General features: G+C 36.6%; 1 protein-coding gene across 2 annotated transcripts in view; it reads right to left on the reverse strand.

Annotated features, from left to right (window-relative positions):
- abca12 (ATP-binding cassette, sub-family A (ABC1), member 12) overlaps positions 1 to 18,912 on the reverse strand; it is a 72,887-nt gene that overhangs the window by 36,193 nt on the left and 17,782 nt on the right. For both annotated transcript variants that reach the window (XM_048194346.1, XM_048194345.1), the window contains 20 exons: positions 18,245 to 18,412; positions 17,767 to 17,931; positions 17,488 to 17,683; positions 17,196 to 17,335; positions 16,507 to 16,626; positions 16,319 to 16,409; positions 14,372 to 14,551; positions 13,685 to 13,973; positions 12,128 to 12,242; positions 11,715 to 12,044; positions 10,353 to 10,422; positions 10,128 to 10,262; positions 9,838 to 9,993; positions 8,212 to 8,395; positions 7,830 to 8,048; positions 6,556 to 6,752; positions 5,966 to 6,123; positions 5,524 to 5,760; positions 3,317 to 3,464; positions 2,881 to 3,127 (listed from right to left, as the gene is read on the reverse strand). In XM_048194346.1, coding sequence (XP_048050303.1) covers positions 2,881 to 3,127; positions 3,317 to 3,464; positions 5,524 to 5,760; positions 5,966 to 6,123; positions 6,556 to 6,752; positions 7,830 to 8,048; positions 8,212 to 8,395; positions 9,838 to 9,993; positions 10,128 to 10,262; positions 10,353 to 10,422; positions 11,715 to 12,044; positions 12,128 to 12,242; positions 13,685 to 13,973; positions 14,372 to 14,551; positions 16,319 to 16,409; positions 16,507 to 16,626; positions 17,196 to 17,335; positions 17,488 to 17,683; positions 17,767 to 17,931; positions 18,245 to 18,412 — 3,545 coding nt within the window. The remainder of the gene's footprint in view (positions 1 to 2,880; positions 3,128 to 3,316; positions 3,465 to 5,523; positions 5,761 to 5,965; positions 6,124 to 6,555; positions 6,753 to 7,829; positions 8,049 to 8,211; positions 8,396 to 9,837; positions 9,994 to 10,127; positions 10,263 to 10,352; positions 10,423 to 11,714; positions 12,045 to 12,127; positions 12,243 to 13,684; positions 13,974 to 14,371; positions 14,552 to 16,318; positions 16,410 to 16,506; positions 16,627 to 17,195; positions 17,336 to 17,487; positions 17,684 to 17,766; positions 17,932 to 18,244; positions 18,413 to 18,912) is intronic.

Raw genomic sequence — 18,912 nt, forward strand, 5'->3', positions numbered from 1 at the left:
CTGTGCAAAATATTGAATATTTACACTATATATATATATATATATTTATATATATTAGGGCTGTGGAATTAACGCGTTAATTAGATTAATTAGTTAATCTAAAAATTCAAATTTTTAACGCATTTAATGCACTTGCCCCACCCAGACCTATGTAGTTCATCTGACAAATCATACACAAGATAGATGATGAATATGATGCAGGGCAACAGCTCACTGCTCGATGAAGCCTTTAGAATGCAGTCAGAAACTCCCTAATATTAAAGATATGGTGGCAAAAATGACCCTGTTTGAGTTTTTGTCTCATATTTAGAGAAGAGTTAAGCAATATCACCCGAGTAACGAGTGCAATATTACATGAGTGCTGTTTTTGTCCCATAGCCTATATGACGAGTGCAAATGCAATACTGATTTTATACAACAGTTCAGTAAAGAAGTTAATATTGTGTTATTTTAGACACAATATTGTCTATTTAGTTGTCAATTTTGCCAATGAAAATTTAAAGACAAAGCAGAACTGCTCGTCTTCGCGCAATGCACAGCAGTGTTTCATTTCTAAATCCGCGTTTTGAAGGAACCGAGTGAAATCAATGATTCAGCGGACCATTCATAAAAGACTTGTTGGACCTGAAGCGGCGCTACACAGACCGATCGGTGTATGATATCAAAGTACAGCGCGAGGGATTCAAAAGCATACGGAGCCGTCTCTAATCGCTCTCGCCGTACTTTACTACTTGGTTGTCATACATGTCATCTGTCTGTGTAGAGCCGCTTCACGTCCAACAAGCCTGAAGAGAACCATTTACTTCACTCCTGAATGAATCAGCCCTTTGAATGAATTGAACAACTTAATCATTAAAACATTTACCGCCACCTACTGGCAGTTTTAGTTTCTTATTATAACCCTTAAATGCATACCTCGGGTCTTTATCGGCCCGGGACATCATTCACTACCCTCCTCCTTATTCATTTACACATCAACCTTCTTAGTATTCCTCAATCAATTAATTATAAACAATATTACAAGAAAAAAATTAAAACAATAAAATTAAAACATAAAATTATAAAATAATGCCTTTTTTCCCCATTCATTTTTTGGGTATAGGGTCGCTAACAACCCAAGGTGTGTATCAGTGTACGTACGTATATTTTTTTTCTGCACAACAATAATCAAGTCTTTGATGACGAAATAAGTGCAATTAACCTTTATTCCACAAGATTGCAATGTCTGATACGCAATGATGAAGTGACGTTTCATTCAGACAGAGAACGAAAGAATAGGAAGTATCATTAGCAAAACGTGAAATGGCGCAGCGATTTAATTACTGCAGAGCAAGTACTGAACGCAATCAAATGACTGTCACTGTCACTTGATGGATCTGGTGAAGCTGACAGCGATCAAAATATTGATTTTGAAGATATTGAAAATTATATTTTTGAGATCGCAAATGGGCTCATATTCGCGATCTCAAATATAAGTTGCGTCCCAAATGACACACAATACACTATGCACTTATACACTATGTACTTGTGCACTATGCACTCATCCATCTAGTGCGTGAATTGTATAAGGTTATTTTGAGTCCGATCCTCCCTTCCCCTCCACTACGTAATTAAAGCTGCGACAGTTGAGTACACGAAGTGTCCAACATTCCACACTTCATTTTTTGCGTTAATTTAGTGCATCATCCAGGTATTTAAAGTGCACTTTTTCTTTTTGGAATTTTCTGTGTGAACGCACTACTCGCACTATTTATACTTAAAAACGTCATAGAATAGTGCACAAGTACGCGAATTGGGACGCACCTATATTCTCAAAACTATAATTTGCTGAATGTACTGGGAAATGAGCTTTGACAATGACAGTGATGATGGTACAAAACATCTGCTCAAACTGAACCCTTCCCAGCTCCAAAAGGTAACAATTATGCTTTACTTTATTCTTCTGTAATTGTTACTCTAATATCAGGTGAGTTTTATATTTTTGCGACAGGTAGAGATCCATCCATGTTAGATATAGATCCGGATCACTAAAGACCCGAATATGTAAGAATGATTGGTGAAACATTCATGCATTTAAGGGTTAAAAAAAAAAAAAAATTTAAAAATCACATTTCATCATTAATAATAAAAAAAGGTATAGTTTACCCAAAAATGAAAATTCAGTCATTATTTACTCATGTCCCAAAATGAGTAAAATTGAGTAAAAATGTTCATGAGTAAAAATTGTGAATGTTGATCCGAATAAAATATTTCTTTCTGCAGCTACTTTTTGTAATGTCTTTTTGAAGCTTTACACAATAATGACTTTATTGTGTAATTATCTTTTAAATTATCTTTTGGGGGTAATTTAGGGAAAATCTCAGCCAAAATTTATGTGCAATTAATTAGATTAATTAATCACCACATCATATAATTAATTAGATAAAAAAATTTAAATCGTTTGACAGCCCAATAATGTAAATAAATATACACACACACACACATTATATATATATATATATATATACCCAGTCATTCACAACATTATCATTTTCTGTTATGGTTATCACCATTATCTTTGAGTAGATTAGCAAAATCAAAATTTGAATACATAAATTTAAATAGCGTTCATAAATTGCTTAAAAAGCAGAACATGGCGCTAGTAACACCAAGGTCATGGGTTCAATACCCAGAGAATACATGAGCTGATGAAATCTTTGAATACAATGTAAATTGCTGTGGATAAAAGTGTCAGCAAATGGCATAAATGTAAATGTAAATGAATAGATTATTAATCTCAAAAACACGTTAATTGTCTGTAGTTCAGTCGTACCCATATTTTCTAACTGAATTCAGAGCTACTTTTGAAACAGGCAAGGTACACAACAGAGCGAGTCTAACCTGAAGAAGGCATACTGTTCATCAACGTGGTAGAGAGCAGGAGAAAGCACAATCTTAGGAAAGTGCTGAAGATCACTCTTGATGGAGCCCAGGCCCATGGCAGCAATTACAAAGAGTACGGGCAACAAAACCTGGGAGAACAGCCCCTTCCAGTCTCTCCTGGAGTGATGCACACGTTTCAGCAACATGGCCATCACCCGCTGTGCAGTCAAAGCAAGCCCACTCACGGTCGAGGTCCCAGTGAGACCTATAAGAGAGAAGACGAGAGTGTGCCACGAGACAGAGGCAATCATCTCAAATGCTTCAATTCAGGTAAATTCTGAAGATGAGCTTTCAAAGTTCAAAGCTTTAAAGGGGTAACTGGGAAAGTGCAGGCCATGGAACTAATTTCCCACAAAATGCTGCAAGAAGCTAATAGTCCTGAAAGACCACTTACTGGCTTTCTCTCCGAGGTACATGCTGTTGATGTCGTCAGGAATGCTGTCTCTTGAAGCACACATGTCATTCATTATTACAGACTCTGATACAGACAAGGTTTCACTTTCTGTAGGCTCCATGTCGTCTCGAGTCAACTGCAGGAACACCTGAGAGAAAACACAATCTTTTTGAGTACACTTGGACAGGGTGGATCACGGTTCCCCATGGTTTGGTTAGGTTAACTTTCCCCCTTTTTATACTTCATGTGTTGACCATTTTTTACTTGATGTGTTTCACGCTCCTCACATGCACTTTGTTTGAAATCGTAAGTACACTGTAAAAATGATTTTTCAAAGTTGTAAATAAAAGATTATTGGAGTATGTTTTAGAAGATAATACAATTAAAGTCTTTCTACTTCAGAATTTCATGTTTAATTGTGTTACTAGCATTTTCTGAGTGAGAATTGTAAATCCTACACCGATTTTTTTTTTCAGTGTAGAAATTGTGTGGGAATTTGTGATTTGGGAATAATGAAAACAGCATGCAAACTGAATATTAAAAACATCTTCATTTGCGTTCTGAAGTTGAACAGAAGTGAACAAATTTTCATAGAGAAAATAGAAATTTAAAGGGATAGTTCAAACAAAAAAAAAATCTGTCATTATTTACTCACCCTCAAGTTGTTCTAATCCTGTTCTAAACACAAAAGAAGATATGTTGAAGAATGTTGGTAGCCAAACAGTTGCTGGTCCACACTGACAACTGATTGGTTACCAATACTCTTCAAAATATCTTCTTTTGTGTTCAGCCGAACAAAAAACCCCATAGAGCAGTGGTCACCAATTTTTTTAAGCCCAAGATCCCTGACCTCGGCCTTTTTGAAAGACAAGATCTACTTGATAGAAAAAGACAGCCCAGATTGTATTTAGTATTTTTTTCGTGGTCAACGTAGATTCAGATTTATTTATTTATTTTTACAAGCAAATTGGCCGATTCTGATACTGGTTGCAGATATTTATTATTAATATTATTATAATAAACAAAAATACATAGCCAATTCAAATTAGAGGGAACCGCTGCTTTTTAATCACAATCAAAACAAAGATGCTACGCACGTTGCATGAGCAGTTGTTTTTTTTATTTGAATTAGATTTAATTTCAAGATTTAAAGCAAAAACAGTACGGTCTGACTTTATCTTTGTGAAATTATAAATGCTACACACACAAAAAAAGCATGAAACAAAAACAGCAGGCTGAATGAGATGCAGATTCACTCTCTGACAGCAGGTGGCGCTTATGGAGCAGCAGTGATACAGCGTTTCCTTGGTTACCGCTGTAAACAAAGCTGAAATGCGCTAATAATTAGCTACTTTATTCGGAGGTAAGAGGAAAATAAAATGCCATTGCCATCGAAATCTTCCTGAAGACTGATCTCCTTTTAGAGATGAATTCATAAGCCCTCACCCCTAATTCAATATTTATATTTTCTTCCTATATTTCGAGCATCGTGAACAGTGAGCTGCTCTGCCTGCTACAAAATTTTCTCCTCTTCGCGTCCGTCTTCAGCGTCTCTGGCCTCTTGTTAACGGCCGTTTACAGACTCAGACATAATGTGGGCTATTTACCTTTATCTGCCTGTCCCAGTAGCTCCAGAAAATAACATAAAAATAAATACAAAAATACAGTACAAAGACTGGAGAAATGTAATGTATTTTTGTACTCAAATTTCTGTTATTTTCGCGAGCTACTGGAACAGTTATAAAGATCGACCGGTCGATCGCGATCGACGGGTTGGCGACCACTGCCATAGAGATTTAGAACTTGAGGGTGAGTAAATGATGACAGAATTTTAATTTTTGGGTGAACTATCCCTTTAAAAAGCTTGGCAACACCTGCTGGAAGCTGTGACCCTCATGTTGGGAAACCATGCATTAGATGACTAAAAATAGTAGCCTACACATGGACTGATTGCTTTAATAATTTGAATAGCATTTCAATAACTCAATATCTCCAGCTCTATGTAGCATCTTTGATTCTGAAATGATGTAAAATGTGAAGCTTGCACTGTATGCGCCAAGAATCCCAGGGAACCTAGTGCAGTTTCTGGCAATCTTGGGCTGCACCGTTTGAGGCTTTGAAGTTCACTGGGCTGGCAGTCGGAACCCCAGTGGCAGTGGCTCAGTCTATAATCCAATCCCACACCTGGGTCTTCATCTGATAATTACCTCTTCCAAGGTGGTGTCGGAAATGCCGTAGCAGCCCAGCTGAAGCTTGTCCAGGTTCTGATCCAGATCGGTGAGAAGAGACTGGTACGCAGCTGCGTTCTGGGTGTTGTACGGTGGGAGGGCATAGACCAAATCGCCCACCTCTCCCTCCTTCCGTCGAGCGTCAGGCAGGTAGGACTGAATGAAATCCCTGATTTCTTCAATGTCAAACTTTTCATTTGAATCAAGAGTCTGAACCTGAATCAAAAGCATAGAAATGCATGTTGATATGACAAATTATTATATAAGAATTATACATAAAAATCTTACCGATCTCAAACTTTTGAACAGTAGTGTATATCAATGTGACTTAGTATTACTATTTGATACCATTACTGTACACCAGTACTCACATGGTACTTTTTGTGAGAGTTAAGTCACGTAAGAACTCAGTTGGATGTACCTTCTTTGTGAGGGTGAGGTTGTAGCCTTTAGCCAACTTGTCTTTAAGGTAGAAGGGCGAACCACAGCATTTGAGGCCTCCGCGCTCAAGGAAGGCGATGCGGTCACTGAGAACTTCAGCCTCATCCAGGTGATGGGTGGAAAGAATGATGGTGCGTTCTGGACAGTTAAACAAAACGAACACAGAGGCGTGTCAAATCAAAGATCCACTGATACAGGCAAGACAGAGAGAGAGAGACAGACTCTCAACAAGGAGCTGATGAACAAAGATAAAACAGGAGAATCTGACATGACCCTCTTTTACGGTCTTAAATCCATGCTCGAGATAAATTCGCTAACTGTCTCCGAAGAAGATAATTAAACATCAGAGGGAGCATGACGGATAACAATCAGTCGTTACTACATCTGCGTCTGGATTTTTCCCTGTCTTGATTTGACTGCACGCACCTTGAGAAAATCCATTCAGGCCTAATTAAATTCTAAACCAAGTGTCAGATACCCGATAAGAACAAAGTCCTTTGGGGAGTCTGCTAAAGGTACAAGCCAGGAGATTATTTTCACCCTGGTCTAAATTGCAGAGGGATTTTTCACCTTGCTTGTATTGAAGGACAATGTCCCAGATGCTGCGTCGGGAACAGGGATCCACCCCGGTGGTCGGCTCATCTAGCACCACCAGCCGCGAGCCTCCGATGAAGGCAATGGAGATGGATAACTTCCTCTTCATACCTCCTGATAGGGTGCCGACACGCTTGTGGCGGTGGGTGTGCATGTCGGTTTCCATTAGAATTCTAAGACAGGAAAAAGAGGGACCATGTTAATGCAAATTTCTCATTTAGCGGATACTCTTATCTACAGTGATCTGAGGTAAAATGCCTTGCTCAAGGGCACAGTGTGTTCAGGGTTCGTCCATTGTGGGATTTGAACCTACAAACTCCTACCAACCCCATTCATTAACTACTAAGACAGACCATTCCCAAGTTAAGGAGTAATGTTGGGGACTCACTAAATATGCTGTAAAATATATTTTTAATCTGTACTTTTTGTCAGAAACAGTTATTGTTAACAAAGTAAACTGGAATAAAGCTGGAATAAAATAAAATATAAATTTGATGTATATTTGATGTAGTTTCATCTTTATAAAAATATATATAAAGTTGAATAACTTCTAATGTTTAGAGCACTAAAAGAAGCACTAAAATTACTAACTAGAAAACTGAATTAAAACCAAAATAAGTATATTAAAAAAACTAATAAAAATTAAAAAAGCATATAACAAAATTACTAAAAAGTAAACAAAAATTTTAATAAAAAATACATTTTAATAAAAAAATTAATAAAAACTAAAAATATAAAAATAAATGCCAATTCAAAATATTAATAAAACTATAATTGAATATAAATAATACTAAAATAAGACTGGTGTAAAATAAATATAAATATTTGATACAATTTCAAGTTAATGAATATACAGTTTTAATTAAGAACAAAATGCAAATGTATGACTTTTTTGTATCTAAATATTTAGTTAAACACTGCTGATCATGTTTTTGACTGATTTTGTTATTTAGAATGAACATTATATTCATATTTTATGTATTATCATTTGTTAATGAAAACATTTCTTTTCAGAGCATCAGTGTAGATACTTTTTCTTAGCAACTGAACTACTTTAAATTATTGAGTAGGTTGTAGTGTGGGAAGCTACAGTTTTAAAGTAGCTTCCCCAACACCATTAAGGGCACATTAGAAACCTACATGCTATATAAGTCAAGATAACAAATGGATTCAGGATAAAGTTAATTTCTCTCAGGAAATGTTACAGAACAAAATAATAACATACTGTAAGACAAGTTGTTGAAACTTACTTGCGCACTTGTTCGTTCACTTCCTGTTTGGTCAAGTGGGGAGCTTTGATCTGAGCGTAAAGCAACAGGTGTTCCTTAGTTGTAAGATGGTCGAACAGGACATCATACTGCATGCACACGCCCATCTCCTTGCGCACATCATCTATGGACGTCTGCATATCCATCCCATAAACCTCAATAGTGCCGCTGGTTGGTGAAAACAACCCCGTCAGAAGTGACCTGAAACAGAAAATACAAAAATATAGTTCAATCGAATGAAAAATGTACTATTTTACCTAAATTTCATGTGGATTATGTATTTGTAAGCTTATTAGAATATTAAATCATTATCTTTGCAATCAACAGCATTATTTAAATATAGAATACGCTGTTCTGCTCTTACATAGTAGTGGTTTTTCCAGCTCCATTGTGACCCAGCAGAGAGGTGACATGCCCCTCATAGAAAGAAAGGTTCAGGTTGTCTACAGCATGCCGGCCTCCGTAGGTCTTTGTCAGGCCATACAGTGACACTCCAACAGGCAATCCTGAGTAGTCTTCTTCTCCATTACCCGACAAGCTACTTTTACCTAACACAGTTAAAGAGAAACAAAGATGTTAAAATATTGCACAGAAATTGAAAGAATTAAAATTTATTCTACAGTTACAATTTGTGTCACCTTCACAGAGGTTAGAGAGTGCAAGTATATTGGAGCAAATAAATCTGAAGCAAATCTCTCAGATTTGTTAGGGAAGAGAAATGTTTGGGGTCAAAAGAATTAAAGGTGCCCTAGAATTAAATATTGAATTTATATTGGCATAGTTGAATAACAAGAGTTCAGTACATGGAAAAGACATACAGTGAGTCTCAAACTCCATTGCTTCCTCCTTCTTATATAAATCTCATTTGTTTAAAAGACCTCAGAAGAACAGACGAATCTCAACATAACACCGACTGTTACGTAACAGTCGGGATCATTAATATGCACACCCCCAATATTTGCATATGCCAGCCCATGATCAAGCCATTAGACAAGGGCAGAACGTCTGGATGTGCACAGCTGAATCAACAGACTAGGTAAGCAAGCAAGGACAATAGCGAAAAATGGCAGATGGAGCAATAATAACTGACATGATCCATGATTACATTATATTTTTAGTGATATTTGTGAATTGTCTTTCTAAATGTTTCGTTAGCATGTTGCTAATGTACTGTTAAATGTGGTTAAAGTTACCATCGTTTCTTACTGTATTCACGGAGACAAGAGAGTTGTCGCTATTTTCATTTTTAAACACTTGCAGTCTGTATAATTCATAAACACAACTTCATTCTTTATAAATCTCTCCAACAGTGTGTAATGTTATCTTTAGCCACGCAGCATAGCCTCAAACTCATTCAGAATCAAATGTAAAACATCCAAATAAATACTATACTTACACGATCCGATGTATGCAAGCAGCATGCATGACGAACATCTTGTAAAGATCCATTTTGAGGGTTATATTAGCTGTGTGAACTTTGTTTATGCTGTTCAAGGCAAGTGCGAGCTCCAGGGGAGGGGGAGCACGAGAATTAAAGGGGCCGCAACCTATATATCGTTGCACAGTTAATGATGCCCCAAAATAGGCAGTTAAAAAAATGAATTAAAAAAAAAATCTATGGGATATTTTGAGCTGAAACTTCCCAGACACATTCAGGGACACCTTAGACTTATATTACATCTTGTAAAAAGAAGTTCTAGGGCACCTTTAATACTTCTATTTAGTAAGGGCACATTACATTGATCAAAAGTGACAGTAAAGACTATATTAATAATAATAATAATAATAATAATAATAATAATAAGACCCTAAATACTGGAGAATTGGCTACTAAAAATTCAGATCCATCACAGGAATAAATGACATTTTCAAATAAAGTAGAAAGCAGTTATTTTAAAATATAAACATATTTCACAATATGCAAAAGTTCTTTACCGCTCAATGCTGCTATAGACCAATCAGAATCATAAATCAGTGTGTAATAATGTACCTTTGCCCTTGTCAGTGCTCTTTTGTTCCTGCATCATGTTGGTAAACAGCAGCCCTCTGCCTATTTTCTTTGGCACTCTGTTACAGCAGCTGAACATATCTGCCCAGAAGGATCGTGTCACAGGGAAGTACCACGGAACACCAATGCCATACTTTCCTGATTGAGAGAAAAATACACTTGATTACAACAGTAATATTAAAAATATCCACTTGTAAAATGAATATTGTTTCTATTTATCTAACCACACGCAAAAAAATGGCGACTTTCTCAGTTGAGCAGCTCACAAATACCTGGGAAGACCATGCGGATGTAAATCCCAATGATAAAATATACTACTGAGTCAATCAACAGCAACCAACAGAGCCAACCGAAGGAGGAAGTGTCACCAGCCAGAGGAGAGATATACATGTTGCTCCACTGGATGCCTGAGGTGTAAATACACAATACATTCAGTCAATGTAATTATCTCAAACAAAAACTAATTACAGAGAATCTGAGGGTTTGTGCCGACCTACCTTCTTCCTGTTTTTCATAGCGGGAGATATACTGACTGGCATAACTGAAGCATGTCGGAGAAAACAGACTCTGTGGACCAAAAACAAACAGCGATTTATATTACAGCTGTCAATAGATGTTCATACAAAATCAAACATTCTGTCAGCATTTACTCTCCGTCATGTCATTTCAAACCTTACTGAATCAGATTGTGACACTATTGGTAAAAAAAAAAAAAAAAAAACCTTTTTGGAACAACATTTTTGGGATGAACTAGTCTTTTATTTGGCCTGGTTTGGGAAATTTAATCTGATTTGATTAAGATCTTTGTGAAGTCACAGGGAGAGTTTTGTGGCACCAGTAATGAAGGTGTCAAGTGTCCTATAAAAGTCAGCCAGGCCGGAGCCAACGTGTAATTAACATGAAAAGTTCAAGAGGCTAAAAGCTTTCTTAAATTCAAAGTTGATTTGATGATCTTGATCCTAACCAGACGCTTCAATCTGTGGGGTGAACTAGTCCTTTATTTGTGATTTAACTCATATTTCTTGTAGTTAATATGCTAATGCATTCAAGAGAACAAAATAATCTTTAATTATTGGGTTTAGTAATGGAATATATGCCCATATCAATATAACAAGACTGAACAGAGGTAAATTCCTACAAAAGCACTTTTACCTCACCTCACTCACACAAAAACTGATCAAAATGCATAGAAAATGACAATAAAAATACAAGTCTGTAATAATTTCACCAACAACTTTATAACCCAACACTTCATGAGCATAATATTACATTTAAAGATGTTTTTACCGCTACCACGGCCTGTGCATTAGTCCTCTGCTGGTGTTCGCATTAACATTTCTATGAATGATGCGGTTTCACATTTGTGGGTGATATTTCACTTGTGGAGCTGCTATGATAATTAAATTTCACCATACAAAGAATGCAAATGACTTTTGTTAAATGTCCCGTCTGGCTTTGATTTATAAATAAATTATCTGTATGTGTGTGTGTGTGTGTGTGTGTGGGTGTGTTTGGGTGGTTGTGTGCGTGTGGTTGTGAGTGTATTTGGTCCCCAAAATGACAGTAAAACCTGAAATCATGAGGAAAGTGACCTAACAATCATACTAAATAATGTGTAAATATATAAAAATATAAAAATGCAAAAAGGTCCCCAACCATGATAGAATGGTGTTTTAGAAATCAGAAAGAACAGAATGCAATTTATAATGTCAAACTGAATGCCTGAAAAACTCTGCATTAATTTTATATAATTAATCTCGTGCGCGTTAATGTGTGAAGATTGAAAGCCCTTTTACATATCTCAAAATGTGACTGTGCAGTGATGTTAAATTGCAAACCAATTTAAATGCAGTACAGACCAGAGCGCTCTTCACAGAGAAGGAAAGATTGTCCTCCAAGTGGATCAGCACGATGAACGGGAAGAAGCAGATGACATAGATAAGGCTGCCACTCAGCCCGGCGATGTTGGTCTTATCAAAGAAGGAGCTGACCAGGAAGCTGATTGCAAGGACGCTGAAGCCGTAGTCACAAAGGTAGAGGAAGAGCACAAAGCCATCGCTGCGAGGAAGGATGCCGCCAGCTTTCAAAATGATGGTGAGGATGATGACAGTCACAAGCAAGAACACAGCACTCTCTATTAACCAGGCAAAGAAGTGGCTGATGGGATTCACCCCCATCATTTTCATGTACTGTGGGATGAGTGAAAAGAGTTTAGTGACCTATTGGAAAGCTTGTGGGCACAGACTAAGGAAAAATATGTTTGGTTCCAAACCTCGTGAAGTCGTAGTTCTCTCTCGTGGACGAGTTTCTTCACAAAGTTGGCGACAAACAGCACCCAGGAAATCATGAGTGCCATTGGGAAGGCAAAAGCGATGCTGTTGAGATAGCTGGGAGGAAGAAAGATTTGAGATTAGCAGGTGGAGGTTGCGGTTTGTTACGGTTGCGTCTGGTTAGGAAAAATAGTGCATCCATCTATTTGTTATAATATATTAATTGAGAATTAATTAAAATTAATTATTTAAAAATAATGGTTTGAATGAACAATTCGATGACTCACTCATAAATAATTCACTTTTTTCATTACTGTTTGAATCAGCATTTTTGAACAAATCTCTTGAATGAATGATTCAATGACTCATAAATACTTCACGTGTTTCATTACTGGATGAATCAGCATTTTTGAACTAATTCTTGAATGAATAATGCAATGACAAAAACAATTTTTAACAGTCGCCATCTACTGGCGTAACAATGTAATGATACAATCGTTATCTGAAGCGCCAGTTTACTTTCAAAAGAGGATATGCTCTATTTTGATCGCTACCATAGACATCAGTGTTTATATCTGAAATATAAACTTTTATCCCAGTACTTCTGTGATCATTTGAATTATTGTAACACAGAAATAATGATTCTGTGGGGATGAAAAGACATTTTGCTGCTTCGTGTACCTATACATTAACTGCTCTCTCTGGGTCAGCGGCAGCGCCAACGCAGATTTGAATGTTTTTGTCAAATATTTGTCAAAAATTGGTATAATTTTGTCAAAGGTTTAATCAGACATAGCCGAATCGTTGTCATTTAGGAATAAGGTCAGGTGGGTGTTTAATCAAGATCGCGACCTTTTAACGAATAATCGTACAGCGCTACTATTACAGTATTTATTAACATTTGAATTAGCTTTTATTTTTATATTTTTTAGTTTTCATTCTACTTTAAGTTTTAGTAATTTTTAGTTTTAGTAATTGTCATTGTTTTTTTGTTTTTTTTTGTTTAAGTACTTCTATTTAGCTTTAATTTATATTTTAGTATTAGTAATTTGAGTGCTTCAACGATTTTTCTACTTCATTTTATTTCACCTTTATTTCAATTCATGAAAATGATTCTTACTAGTTTTAATAAACAAAAACAACAACAGCATCTGTTTAACAATCTAAAGCCACCTTTGCATTGCAAAAATAATGTTATTTATATTGATTCTCATGCCTGGCCAACAGAAAACACAGTGCCAGGACAACAGCTCTGATCAAGCACTTCATCTACACAGAACCAAAGCCAAACCTAAGCTTACCTAAAACCAACACAATTGTTTTGCTGCCTTGCAAGCACTACAGTTTAATGTAGCAAATGAAAATCTAGCATTTCTATGAAATACAAGAGGATATTTGTCTTACTAGAGTTTTTTTCGAATAAAAAAAATGACGCAGGTGTTCAGTGTTGGTGTAAAGCTGTTGATTATTTGTACAGATGCCACATCTCAAGTTAGCATCTCAGCCCTTATATGAGACGCTCAGTGTGTATGTGGGGTTTGTGCTTGTGAGACACTTACTCATCCTTGTAGTAGCAGGGATAAGGGAACGCCTGCATCTGGACCGCAGGCCCATCCACGGCTTTACCCGTCTGCATTTCGATGATGGCTCTCTCGATGCTCTCCTGCAGGAACACAAAGCCTCGGCTGTACCTCTGGGTCTTTGTTGCTGAGATGAAGGCGTCTTTCACCCAGAAGGGATTTCGTGAACGGTCGGTGCGCATGACATTCTCGATGTTCATGCGGATGGTGTAGTCGATGTTCGGGGGCAGGCTGCTGGAGTTCTCCTTGGGAAGTTTGAAAATGATGCCTGTGAAGATGAGCAGAACTCGTGAGTATAAAAGGGAAGTTCAGCATGCGAGTGATCTGTTGTCATAGTAACCTCAGAGGCCTGCTGCTCCTCGATAACAGCGAAAATCTATATCTCAATGGAATTGAATCGAATTGCATTGAATTACAGGCTTTACAGCCCGATGACTCTTCAGTGTCTGTTGTGTCCTCAACTGGGAGTATCACCAAATGCATGAGTGGAGTAGTCAGTTGAAGAGGAATCTCCTGATGAGAGTGTGTATATATATGTGTGTGTGTGTGTGTGTGTGTGTGTGTGTGTGTGTGTGTGTGTGTGTGTGTGTGTGTGTGTGTGTGTGTGTGTGTGTGTGTGTGTGTGTGTGTGTGTGTGTGTGTGTGTGTGTGTGTGTGTGTACTCACTGGCATAGAGCTCACGGTTTTGAGCCAGTTTCTCCGCCTGTTTGTCGAGTTCATCGGTGGAGTTGAAGGCTCGGTAGCGGTCGAAGTTGACACAGGAGGAGAGGTTCATCATCAGCATAGAGAGGGTGGTGATCTGCTGCATGATAAACTTGTTTTTCTCTAACAGGACTGTCATGTTTGCTGAAAATAGAGTTAGAAAAACTGTTCAAGCCACTGCAGATTTAGGAAAAGACGCAAGTAATGCTTCTCTGGCTGTTGTCATGAGTTGTCAAGTGCTCGACTGTAAAACACTATTCAGACGGGGCTAGTTTTCCCTGAGGAGGTTTGGAAAATTTGTCTCTCACAGACTTAAGCCCTATTCGGAAAGCAATTATTTCTCAGGGAGTCATGATTTCAGCATTTAAAAATGGTAGTCTGAAATTTAAAGATTTAAAGGGATAGTTCATCCAAAAATGGAAATTCTGTAATCATTTACTCACCCTCAAGTTGTTCTAAACCTGTATTAATTTCTTTCCTTTTTAGTATAGTTCATTTTTAGGTGAACTATCCCTTTAATTGATGCGTGAATGGTTTCTTCACAGCTTACGGTTTATAGACAAACTCCAGGGTCTTTGAGTTTACAAGGGAGAATTGACAGAAAACAAAATCTATTGTGTGTGTGTGTGTGTGTGTGTGTGTGTATATATATACATTTCAGTCCAAAAGTTTGGAACCACTAAGATTTTTAATGTTTTTAAAAGAAGTTTCATCTGCTCACCAAGGCTACATTTATTTAATTAAAAATACAGTAAAAAACAGTAATATTGTGAAATATTTTTACACTTTAAAATAACTGTTTTCTATTTGAATATATTTCACAAAGTAATTTATTCCTGTGATGGCAAAGCTGAATTTTCAGCATCGTTACTCCAGTCTTCAGTGTCACATGATCCTTCAGAAATCATTCTAATATGCTGATCTGCTGCTCAAGAAACATTTAATGTGTACAATATTTTTTTTCAGGATTATTTGATGAATAGAAAGTTCAAAAGAACAGTGTTTATCTGAAATCTAATCTTTTGTAACATTATAAAGTCTTTACGCCACTTTTGATTGATTTAATGCATCCTTGTAATAAAAGTATTCATTTCTTTAATTTCTTTTCTTCTCTGACCCCAAACTTTGAACGGTAGTGTATAATGTACAGAAGCTTTGTATTTCAGATAAATGCTGTTCTTTTGAACTTTCTATTCATCAAGAATCCTGAAAAAAAAAGTACACAACTGTTTTCAACATTGAAAATAACATAAGTGTTTATTGAGCAGCAATCACATATTAGAATGATTTCTGAAGGATCATGTGACACTGAAGACTGGAGTAACGATGCTGAAAATTCAGCTTTGCATCACAGGAATAAATTACTTTTAATATATTTAAATAGTACACAGTTATTTTAAATTGTAATAATATTTCACAATATTACTGTTTTTTACTGTATTTTTAATTAAATAAATGTAGCCTTGGTGAGCAGACGAAACTTCTTTTAAAAACATTAAAAATCTTAGTGGTTCCAAACTTTTGGACTGTACTATATATATATATATATATATATATATATATATATATATATATATATATATATATATATATATATATATATATATATATATATATATATATATATATATATATACACACACACACACACACACACACACTCACACACACACACAATACTACTCAAAAAATTTGTTCTCGTCATAATAATGAGAAACTTTCTTATAATTATTGGTTAATATCTTAAATTATTTATTAAAAAACACCTCATTATTATAACTTCTCATTATAACCTTACAGAAACACCGTTGTTATATTGACTTATCTCATAATAATTAAAAACTTTTTGTAATAGTAATGATGCATCACCATGATGCAAGCATTGCATATATCAAACTCTTGAGAACTTACAGAATTGGTTGAGAGTTGAGCTCATTTGTGCAACATCAATACCAGTCTGAGTCTGAATGAAGTTCTGGACGAAGGGATTGCGCAGAGAATTCTGTGAAGAGTTGTTTAATAAAACAGTTATGGAGGAGAATAATAAATAAATAAAATAAAAAGTGTTTATTTGATTTTCTTCTTGACTCGTAGTATACCTGAAGTATTGGCAAGGTTTTTGTCAGAATGTTAGCAGACTGCATCACATAGGAAGATGACTCTATCCACTCAGATGCATAAAGCTTTAGATCACCAAACTGGTGCAGTGAAGAATTTGACTGCAGGAAAGAAAAAAAAATGTTTTGTTACAGTCAAACACAAGATCTTAAAAGAAAACAATATTTTATCTTTGTGACCAGACTTGGTCTATATCTTAAGAGGAGAATCCGACATGACTGTTTAGATGAAGGTCAGATGACCTTGTGTAAAAATGCAGGATTTATGCTGCAGTCCATCCCAAATCAGAAGTGGGATATGCCTATGTACCTTCCTTTGTAGGTATCTGATTCTCATCAAAGACATATCCTAGCAACAAAACTATGGAGGATAGATGACGCTATGCATTGCTATAAATACAATTACCAACAGAAAGGGTCATTTACTGTGTTTCAACATCATGATCAACGCTTCTTTGAGCATACTTCTCCCCGGTTGCTGTCATGTTAGCGTGATATTTTATCACACTTTTCAGTGGAGACAATCAGAAAATTCTAACTTGAGAGCATAAAACGCATTTAAAATGGTATTCGATCTCACGTGTTTTTGCTTTTTACATGCATGCAAAAAAATCTGTCAATTATCATTAATGTATTTTATTATATTGGAAGATTCAGTTTTAAAGCAGCACCTTTGTCATGATCTCTCTCGTCAGTGGTGTGTCTGGCGAGTAGAGGACCTGTCCTAACAGCATGGGCTTGAGGAAGGCCCAGGCCACCGCACCGCCTGTAGTGTTCACCATATCCAAATAGAGGTTCATACAGAAGGGACCTGGAGACCAAGACATAAGCAGTATATTAATTAAGCCTGACCACAGCACTTCATCAATCTGCACTCAATATGCTGTAAGCAGATTCTTGACAGGTCATTATCATAATGCTTTATTGCACATTTAGCTGTGTGCTTAGATTATGCGTTCATACTAGCATCGTGTGGGATTTTAAACTTCTCAATGAGCTCTTCTCTCTTGTGGTCCACCTGGACGGAAGGATCAGTCTCGGTAACGATAGGAACATTCGCCAGGGCGAAAAGCGTCAGAATGCCGTTTTTGCACAAGGCACGGGAGATGGTGTTAAAGGTGGCCTTGCTAGACATGGTGGACCGCTTTCCCCTCACCAGCTGTGGGAAAGAGAATACAAAGACACATTAAAAAAAAAAAAAAAAAATTAAATAAAATTAAAATTAAAATTGGGAGAACTTACACTGTGGAACTCTTGATTGGCCACCAGGTTTAGTTCTCCTATGTTTGTCAGGTATTCCTGCAGTCTGTTAATGGCAGGTACCAGTTTCTGCATTATGCCCGTCAAAAACTTGGCCATCTCTAGCATGATTGCCACCAAATCCTGAATTTCTTTGGACAACATCAGCTGCAACAAAATGTCACAGGGTTATGACAGGCAGCACCATTGGGTGTATTATTATTTATAATAAAGAGCTTTTCATTATAAATGAACGGTATAGCAAAATGTTGACCAGCTAACAGCAAGGTCAGGCTGACCCAGCCTTAATCTAGTAAAGTAAATAAGAATAATTCATAATAATGAATGTATAAGAAAAAAGCAACTATTATTATTTAGTTTCATAGTAATCATATGCAAAACAGTTGAATTGAATTAACTAAAATACAGAGGCAGCCTTTGTATTTCACTGGATGTACAGTATATACAATACATTCTTTACCCTGAACAAAGCAGCCTTTGTGTCCACATGACGAAGAAAGAGAACCGTGATGCTGTACCAATCATCTGACAGTTCACAGAAGGCACTGAAGATCACCTGGCCCATAGGGTCCAGCTGCAAAGACGAGGGGTCTGAGCACTGTTGTAGGTTTGTCAACCATGTCAAGATCTGAGGAAAGAGGACAAAAAGAGACCATTGCAATCATTTGGTACTCTACAAGACTTCACACTAGTGATAGGCCGATATATTAGCTGATATTTGGTTATTTTAAAGATTGTTTGCAATAACCCTACATGCTTTGCCAATAGACCTCTTTAGAGCAGACGTCACAATTACGTCACTTGCAGCTGCGCGCGCATAGTGGTTGCAGAAAAATAGCGGTAGCAATTGGAGGAAAATGTGCAAAATCCACAGAATAAGAGAAAAACGTTTTGTTGTGCCTCTGGATGTTGGAATCAGAATGCAAAAAAATATAGTCTTCATTTTTAAAGAAAACCATCGTTGAAAACGTCCTTTGAAGCTAAATGGAGACGTTTCGCAGACTGCACTGATGACACCTGCAAGGATTAGTCTACTATTAAAGCAGGAATTTGATGTAGACAGTAAGTCTACATATTATTACAATATTCACATATGCAGTTCAGAGGACATACATACATAGCAGTTAC

Source organism: Megalobrama amblycephala, linkage group LG6 (genome assembly GCF_018812025.1).
Source record: "Megalobrama amblycephala isolate DHTTF-2021 linkage group LG6, ASM1881202v1, whole genome shotgun sequence".
Classification (NCBI taxonomy): Eukaryota; Metazoa; Chordata; class Actinopteri; order Cypriniformes; family Xenocyprididae; genus Megalobrama; species Megalobrama amblycephala.